The 9,294-nt window shown below is 55.7% G+C and overlaps 1 protein-coding gene across 5 annotated transcripts in view; it reads left to right on the plus strand.

Moving 5' to 3' along the window:
- TBC1D16 (TBC1 domain family member 16) overlaps positions 1-8,789 on the plus strand; it is an 88,300-nt gene extending 79,511 nt beyond the window's left edge. For 3 of the 5 annotated variants that reach the window (XM_018063644.1, XM_018063645.1, XM_018063648.1), the window contains 2 exons: positions 2,347-2,493; positions 3,330-8,789. In XM_018063644.1, coding sequence (XP_017919133.1) covers positions 2,347-2,493; positions 3,330-3,578 — 396 coding nt within the window. In that variant the 3' untranslated portion in view covers positions 3,579-8,789. The remainder of the gene's footprint in view (positions 1-2,346; positions 2,494-3,329) is intronic. The other 2 variants (XM_018063646.1, XM_018063647.1) reach the window with 2 other exon arrangements.

A 9,294-nucleotide genomic window follows, 5' to 3' on the forward strand; every position in this document is an offset into this window, starting at 1 on the left:
CCTCCCAAGTAACTGAAATCGATGCAAATTGCCCACTGACTGCACTCATTACCATGTTCTGGGGCTGAGCACGCTCCTGTCACAACCAATCAGCGTGAAAGGCGTTGCGGGGCCAAGCAGGACGCTGGTGCCCACATGCCGGACCCAGCGCCCACCTGCCTGTCCCCCTAGGGATGGCTCAGGGAAAGGGTCCTGAGATCCTGCTTCCCTGCCAGCCCCTCTGAGAGCCCGGGCCCCGCCCACTGTCACCTCGCAGGGACGTGATTTCCCCTTGCCGTCCTTCATTATCAGCATCTCCTCAACAAATTCCCCTGAGAGCCTCTCGCTGGCCCTGTCACAAGGCTTTAACGCCCAAATTAGCAACAAGCAGGCCATGTTAAAGGATAGGCAAGTCTCTCTGAATCCATTAGCCTTAAAAAAAAAAAAAAATAGTATTGACGCATCCGAGAGGTGGCCAGGTCCATTTCTGCAAGAGCGGCCTCCATCCTTCCTATGGCAGCTGGCGCAGCTTGGATTAGACAAACCTTGCTGATAGATGCGCACGCCCACCAGCCCTCAGAAATGTGCATCAGCATCTGCCCTCCTTACTAGTGTTGAAGAAGGATTATGTCTGATAGAAGTGAGTCTGAAGAAGCCCGCTGCTGGTACCACGGGCTGTTTCGGATTCATCCATCCTCGCCCACCTCCTCCTGCTCCCTCCTGGCCCAGGTCTGGGCTGCATTTCCTGTGTGGATTAGCCTGCTCTGTGTGTACTGCAGGGTGGAATCTAGGAAGCACTGGCAAGGATGGTCCAAAACACTGGATCACATTTAAAAGAAAAAAAAAAATTGTGTCTGCTTTGCACAAAGCCTCATTGCATCTTTTCTAGCAGCAAATTTGCCACCTTCGGGACATCACATTTAAGCTAATGTTACATGTGAACCCAGAGCATCACCCAACAGATGGGGCCATTTCTCAGGCTAAATTTAGCCTCATTTGGCCCCACCCCTTGATCAAATTAGTGGCAGGAGGTTGAGGCGGGGGATAGTAGGATGGTGGTAAGCGGGGGTAGGCTAATTCATTAGAGTGAGCTCTGGCGGGAGGTGGGGGGCGGTCACTACCAGCTGGTTTAACTTTAAAGTGTCCCCAGAGTGTGAAGGGCTCTGTTTTATTCATTTATTATACTTCCAGTTTGCCCTCCGGGGATGGGCCCTGGGCCTGGTCCAGTGAACTGGGGTTAGTCCGGTACTGCCCTCCAGCCGCTTTTAGAATGTGCCCCACCTTATCTTCCCCATAATCCTCTCCCAAAGGAGCTGGACATGAACCTTCCTGAAACTCCTCCGCTGTCCTGTCCCCACCCTACCCCACCAGCCCCAGCCGCAATTCAAATAGCTGCAGAAGGATTGTTCTGAGCCGCAGCAAGACTACTCCAGATTAATTCAGAGGAAGGGGCTGGGCAGTCTGGGAATGGCCTCTCCAGAGTGGGTGGGATGTGGGGTGTTTGCTGCCCGTAACCTCTGCCCGCGCATCCAAGGCTCTGCCTGGCCCTGTTTGGGAAGGAACAGGGTTCTGTCTGGCTGGGTGGCCGACGTCAGGAGACTAAACACAGGCTTCCTGGTGGTCCTTGTCCTTCCTCTGCCCCCGGGAGCTAGTGTGACTCAAAGGCAGTGTGCCCTCAAAGCATCCGGGCTGGAGAGGACACAGGATGTACCCCATGAGGACCAAGCGCCAGCATCCTGCTGCAGGCCTGGCCTTGCTGGGTAGCAAAATGTGAGGCAGCCTGCAGGGAAGGCAGCGGAGTCCTCAATGGGGCCTGAAATCTGGTTAAAGAGGGTGGGCTCATTGTAGGGAACTATGCGGAGCTGCTGTGCTTGGCTCTGAGGCTCTCCTCCCCAGTTTTCTTACCAACAAACCTAAGAGTCATCTCAGCACAGTGACCAGTGGGTGGCTGCTGGAAAGTTCATCTTCCTTGATAGCATGTTCCACCACCCACTGGAGCAGGGTTCTGACTCACCGTCTCTCAAGACCCCAGAATGGGTAGTAGCCAGGCTTCAGAGGAGCGTGTTCTTTGCCCATGTGCTGGAGAGGCTCCTAGAGGGCTCCCCAAAGCGGACCAGCTGCCTGTCGGTGACCAACCCCAGCATCTCCCTTTCACGCATCACAGCAGTCTTTGGATGTAGGTGCTGACACTGGTCCATTTGCAGGTGGGGAAACTGAGGAGGCTGCTGGGCTTGCCGAGGGCTGTACAAACCCAGACGGCCTCACCTGGGAGCCCTTGACCCCATAGCTCTGCTTGTGGCCTCTACCGGCAGTCAGGACCCGGGGCTGGGTCAGGGGCCTTATCTGAACCCACTCTCTACCCCCCAGACAGATTACTTCCACCTTTTCATCTGTGTGGCCATCGTGGCCATCTACGGGGATGATGTCATTGAGCAGCAGCTGGCCACCGACCAGATGCTTCTGCACTTTGGGAACCTGGCCATGCACATGAATGGGGAGCTTGTTCTCAGGAAGGTGAGTGTGGCCCCCCAACGTGCAGCCCTGCCCTCCCTACACAGAGCCCCACCTCTACTTCCAGAGCTCCACCCCTACAGGGGCACCTATAAGCTCCACCCCCCACATTTATAAATTCCTGCCCACATGCAGAGCCCCGCCCCCACCCTCCATCCTGGGAGCTCCCCACCAAGGTCAGAATGTCTGGCAGCTGCTCAGGATGCCCATCAGGCTGACAAAAGAGGCCTCTCTCCTCATGGAAGGAACAGATTACCCATTTTGACAGACAGGTCCTCCACCGTGAGGCACCTCACTCATAGCCCAGAGCTGGGAAAACTAATCAGAAGGCTTAGGAAGGGGAGGTGGCCAACCTTTCATCCAAGGTTAGTGGGATAAATGGGGCCTTTGCCACCTCCCTACTTCCCAGGCTCCTGCTGGAGACACCACTTCTTAACGCTTTCTGGTATTTTCCAGGGGCAGCGAGGAGGGCCTAGGGTCTGGGGTGGAGTGGGCAGGAAGAGGGCTTGAAGAAGTCCTGCAGGGCAGAGAGGTGGAGCCATGGGGCCAGGCTGAGCCAGGGAGGGACAGGGTGGGCCCTGTTCCACTTTTGGCAGCCCTGTTCACCTTCCATATGAAGGCTGTTGGGGGAGCCGTCTTTGGGTCGAGCCACATGGGAGCGCGGCTTGTGAAACTTTATAGCCACTGCCTTCAGCTGGATCAGGGTGTTGAAAGGGATGAGGCAGGCAGAGCCCTCACCCTGGCCTGGCACAAGGAGCAGCCTCGGGTGTTGACTGTTGCTGCTCTTGGATCACTAGCTGCCTGCTGTCCCTCATCACCACTGTCCTCTCTCTTTGCAGGCGAGGAGTTTGCTGTACCAGTTTCGCCTCTTGCCGCGGATCCCCTGTAGCCTGCATGACTTGTGCAAACTGTGTGGGACTGGCATGTGGGACAGCGGTTACATGCCTGCCGTGGAGTGCACGGGCCAGCACCCAGGGTCGGAAAGCTGCCCGTATGGGGGCACCGTGGAGATGCCTTCCCCCAAGCCCCCCAGAGAAGGCAGGAAGGGCCCAAAGGTGCCCCGAGAAGGCTTCAGTTTCCGCAGATAGGTTGGGCTCCCTGCGCTGGACGAGGGGTGAGGGGACCTCTGCCGGGTCCCAAGCATGGGGGAGGGGGTGGGGATGGGTGTGGAGGGGACAGGATGGTAGAAACGGAAGGAAGGAAAATGCCCTTGAGCAACATGAAGGGAAACTTTTCGTATTAAAGACAAAATTGGAGTCCGGACGTGCCAGAAATAAAACCCACCAGCTGCCCAGAGAAAAGTCGGCTCCCCAAACAGCGGGACCAGGATGCACGACCACCCTACCTGGAGACGCAGGCTTGCTGGGTTCTCGTGTTGCCCACCTCTGATGGATCTCAACACAACCCAGGAGTTCCTCCAGCTTCATCAGCCACCAAAGGGTATTATTGCCAGGCACTGGGAAAGGCAGAGACAGAGACAGAAGGAGAGAGACAGCACTGGGGAGCCCAGAACAAGGGGGTCCCATCCAGGCCCAGAGACATCTTTGCAAGCTGGGCACACCCCCTCATCAGGTTTCATTCTTTGAATAAATCAAACAGACTCCACAGCTTCTCCAGCCACAGCTGCAAAGCTGATGTGAAGAAATCTGCCAAAAAAAAAAGAGAAGGCCCCACTGATTTCAGGGTAGAGAGGTGTAAAAGCAGGAGGCTGGGGGCTTTCACACTGTCCGTTTCAACATCCGACCCTCTTGGTATGTGAAGGAATCTGCTGCCTGTGAGCCTGAGCACGGGCTGTTGAAGTGTTGGATTCTTCTCCCTTAGTTGAAGAATCGTCTACATTTAGCAGTGTTGAAGGCCATTTTCACCAAATACTGCGACCAACTTGGGGTTCGATGGGTCGAGGTATGTATGTGTGTGTGCGCACGCAAAATTCTCTGAAGGGAATCTGTAATGTTTGAGGGAAAGGGCACAATGTGAACTGACCAACAAGACAAAGGCAGCTGAAAGTGCCAGAAACACTCCCACTTCCCTGCAGGGTCTGCGTTCTGCCGTGACCGCCAGTCTTCTGTAAGTCAGCGTCTCCGGTGGTCAGATGCGTGAGCAACCACAGTACAATAGCCGTCACTCAGGGCAACCCTGCTTTCTGTGTGGGAACCAGGTCTTCCCAGCATGCTCTCCCTGCTCCCAGAGCCTCCCCAGTTACTCCTTCTGGGGTTTAGAGGAGGACAGACAAGGACACGGGAAGGCTCCCAGCCAGCATAGAAGACTGGAGCTATTCGCACGGGAACTGACAGGAACAAAGAGCCTGGAATCGTTCCTTGAATCCTCCTGAACATCCTTCTGGGGAGAAAAATCCTTGAAGTGCTGAGAGTCATCACAGAGACACAGCCCAACCAAGGCTTCTTCCTGCCCCCAGCTTTACTCACTTAGAGTGGACGCTGCTGGATGGCGCCACTTTAAAAAGTTGTTTATCAACAGGAAAGAGGAAGTTATCAGCCTCTTCCCTTCTCAGCTTCTCTATGTGTCCATGTCCTCCAGTGGGCAGAAGACTGACACTGGGACTTCCAGGTTGCTGACACCTCAGTCCAGGAGCCTTTTGGGGAGACTATCCTGGAGCCCCATCAGTGCCCAGATCTTGGGGTACCAACCATTATAGTCCAGCAGCAGGGTCCAGGCTGGATAGACTTCTCATCTGCTCAACTTCTGGGAAAAGAAGATTGCCTTTCCATCCAGAGGATGGCTCCTGATCCGTTATGGAAGTGGCTTGAGTTACCAGGCACTATCTTGACCCTCCTCTAGAGACCACATCTCCATGAACAGGTGTATCAGTTATCCATTGCCACAGTAATGCTGCATAACAAATAGCCCCCAAACATGGTGGCCTCAAATAGCATGCACTTAGCTAGCCCGTGAGTCTGTGGGGCAGCAGCTCTGGCTGGGCAGTTCTGGTCTGGGTTGGACTATTAAGTTCCAACAGGGTGCTCACACATGTAGAGGTGTGTAGAGGTCAGATGTGGCTCTGCTCCATGCCTCTTGCATCCTTCCCACAAGCCAGTCCCGGCCAAGGCAAAGGTGCAGAATCAGAAGTGTGTAGGCACCTTCCCAAGCCTTGACAGATGCTACCCCTGCTCACCATCCCATTGGCCAAAGCCAGTCACCTGGCCAGACTCAGCATCTAAGGGTGGGGAAATGGACCTTCCTCTGCAGTAAGAGAAGTCACATGGCCTAGGGGCTGGGGACTCAGGGAGGGGTGAGGAACCAGAAGGCTGGTAGGCAGCTGGAATTGGGAGTCTACCATTACCGCCACAAAATCCTGGTCTAGATAACACTGTTTTGGAACTCGCCTTTTACCAGGGGCATGACTTTCTACTGAAGGGACTGGAGATGCCTAAGCGGGGAAAGAGTGCGCCCCTCCCTTCCTGTGTAGCCAGAGTGCATCTGCACGCTTTCTGATACCTTGTGCCTTTGGGCTGCTGGGTCGGGTGGAGGGAGAGGGGTCCTGGGTTCCCTCACTTTGAGGGTCCTGGGTGGAAAGCACTCATTCTGAACCTCCTGGCTCCCACAGCCCCTAACCCTCACAACTCCCCAAGACCTTGTACCAAGTGCCACCCCTGCCTTCACTGCTCCGACCTCGCACTCTGTGTGCTGGGCTGGGCCCCAGTGTGGTCTGGGCTTCGTGGAGCAGCCAGGACCTCAAAAAGCCGAAGACTAGGGTGTATGGGTTCTGTGAGGTCCCACTGCTCCGGAGGGATGGAGAAAGCCCGCCCTTATACGGCTCCCTTAATCTGGATGCAATTAGAGGAAACCAGCCAAAAACCCTGCGGCAGCTGTTGCCCCAGGATTATTCCCAGCCAGCAAAAGGCATTAGGGTGATAATTCAGTCATTAGACTTCTAGCCTTCCCACCACCAGAACGTGCAAATACGGGATAATCAGCCCGGCACGGCCATCTTCCCTGATGCTGCTTATTTAACCCATTTTTTAAAAATGACACTTAATGTTATTGGCTGGTGTGCGTGTGCACGCATACTTACAAGTTTCACCACTGCTAATGTCTGTGCTGACGTTACCTGATGTCGTCGGGGCCTCTGGGAAGAGAGGGCACCTTTGATGCACACGTGCTGGTGAGGAAAGGGCAGAGGGGCACAGACTCACCAGCCCAGTGTGGGGTTCACCCTCCCAAGGAAGGGGAGACAATGGCAGGATGAAGCTGGGCCCAGGGAAGGTGGGAGATGCACAAGCTGGGGAAACAGTGGGATTGGGGTCTGATTAAGTGCAGAAGGGGACAGTGTGCTATTCCAGAAGGTTCTGACTTAAGTCCCAGCAGGGAAGACTTGGAACTCACAAATCAAGGGAATCGGTGTTCTTGAGCCAATTAGGGAGGGATGGGCAGGCTGGGGAGGACCCGCCTCCAGCCCAGTCCACCTCTGCAGAGGAGGAGGGTCTGCAGTCCAGAAGGGCAGTTCCACTGGCAGACGTGGGCTGGACGCTATTAGCAAGCAGCGCTGTGTTGTCTTGATTGGACAGGACGGTGTCAGGCACGACGGAGGTTTTTGAATCCAGGACCTTTGAGTTTTCTGTCAAAGCCTGCTGGGGGCAGACAGCTAGACAGGATGAAGATGCTGGTCCTGAAATGAGGGCAGAAGTGGCTGGCAGAGGTCCCCCAGCTCTGAGCTTTGATTGGGAAATAGGGCAAAATCTGTAGTGGGGGGGGCCTCTGTGGCCCCGGTGTTTTGTGAGGTCCCTCTGAGCTCTCTCGTCTGAGTCTTGTTTGGTAGAAATAGCTGGGAAGCAGCAGCAGCAAAGTGGGGTGGGAATCTGCTCAAGGCTGTGCCCTGGCCCTGCGGAAGCCTCCATCTCCTGTTTAGCCTCTCCTCCCCCATGGAGGGAGAGCGGGTGGTGGCAGGAGGACCTGGGTTCACCCTGCTGAGGGAAGGAAGCCTCTTCCAGTTTGTCTGCCCAGCAGAGGCCCCTAGAGGCTGCCCTGCCTCAGAGGAAGGAGGCGGAGTGTCCCCGGGAAATCCCACACACACGTGCAGGGGTGTGGCCGGCCTGGGAGCTGTGCCATGAACCCACAGCAAGGGGAGGGAGCCTGTGGGTCTGGCCTGAGCCTGGGCTCTTCCCCTGGAGATCCTGGGGAACCAGATGGCCCAGGATCTGATTAGCCTTGGATTTCTAAGCCGGGCTGCAAGGCCTTCCCTCCAAGTGAAAGCATTCTGTCCCTGGCTATCCCTGGCTCAGAAGAGGGACCTGCCCCCACAGTTGTGAAGCCTAAGGACAGGGCTCCCCTACAGAGGGCGAGCAGTGCTGTGTAGAAGGAAGACACTTACCTAGGGGTCAGGAACCTGTTTCCCGTCCTGCCTCTAACCCTTTCCAGGTGTGTGACCTCCCCACCCTGAGCCTCGGGTCCCTCATCTGTAGAATGGGAACACTGCCTCTGGCTTAGTCCACCTCACAGGACTAGTGCGGGGACTCTCCAGGTGACGGTGTCATGAAGATGGTTTCCTAGTCCCAGGGACCTCACCTGCCACTCAGGGACGAGACCTGGCCTTGCAGCCTTGGCTGAGAGGCGGTGTGCTCCCAATCTGAGAGCTCACCCTGCTCCAGGAGTCAGCAAACCCCCACCCTTCCACACATCTGCCTGACTGCACGTCCCCAGCTGGGAGGACTCCTCTGTGCCTCTTCTGTGAAATTCACCCCAGGCCACCTCACTCCTGCCACAGGGAAGACTCACCGTGAGCCATGACCTTGGTGACCCTGAGAGACATGTCTGTGTGCAGCGTGCCTGGCTCTGCATCAGGACGTGGTCCAGGCCTCAGGGTCCTCCCCTGGGGCTGTGGAACCCACTCGAGCCTGGGAGCAGGGAGGGGGCTGTGGCCCCCTGAGTCAGGCGTAGAGACTGGAGAGGGATGTCCCTGGGCCTCTGGGGGGCAGGGCGGGTGTGCAGACAGGCTGCAGGCATCTGGCCATTAAATACATTGCACTCAATTTCTAGGTAGGAAAGTACGTTTCCGGTTGAGAGATCATGTCACTTGTTCTCTCCAGCACCTTGGGTTAATCAGAGGGCAGAGTTTCTGTTGTCTTAGGGAAAGTTTAAAGAAATTCCCACAATTACCAAGAGATCACTGATGTCCGTGGCAAGCAATTCTTTCTCTGTATTTTATTTTGTTTTTTAAATACAATCGCCTGCTGCCCCAGGCTTGGGACTGGCCACTCTGACCGCTGGGGCCCCAGCCCCCACAATGCTTTGGGCTCTCATGGATCCCACTGCAAAGTAAATAAAATCATACTGACAACAAACATATGCTCTGCGGCACCTCTAAGAGGTCTGACAAGGTTTGTCAGGTCCAAATGTGGCAGGTTCCGGTGCTGGGTGAAGAGGGCCCCCATGGAAGAGTAAGGAGGGCCAGAGGGCTGGCCAGTGGCAGGCCCTGCTCTGGGGAACCTGGCCGGCGCCCCAGGGGTCCATCAAGCATCTGAAGGGGACAGGCACTTAGCCTGCTAGAGGGGAGGGGCTGCTTGCCTCCCTGATGGAGAGTTAGTGGGCAAGTGCCCATGAACCCCGGTAACTGGGAGCCCTGAGACTGGCCCCAACACCTGGAAACACACAGCATTTTATTGAGATTTAGCTGCTAGGCCTCCAGTTTCAGGAAAAGCCAGAGTCTTACAAACTTTTTGCGGAGGCAAAGAGGATGAATTTGACCTTGTTAAGGGTGGGATTCAGGCATGGTGCTTCTCTCACCTCCATGCCCTGGAGCCCTACTGCAGGGAACATGCCCCAAGGATTACAAGGAGGTGAGCAAGG

The sequence above is a fragment of the Capra hircus genome, chromosome 19 (genome assembly GCF_001704415.2).
Source record: "Capra hircus breed San Clemente chromosome 19, ASM170441v1, whole genome shotgun sequence".
Classification (NCBI taxonomy): domain Eukaryota; kingdom Metazoa; phylum Chordata; class Mammalia; order Artiodactyla; family Bovidae; genus Capra; species Capra hircus.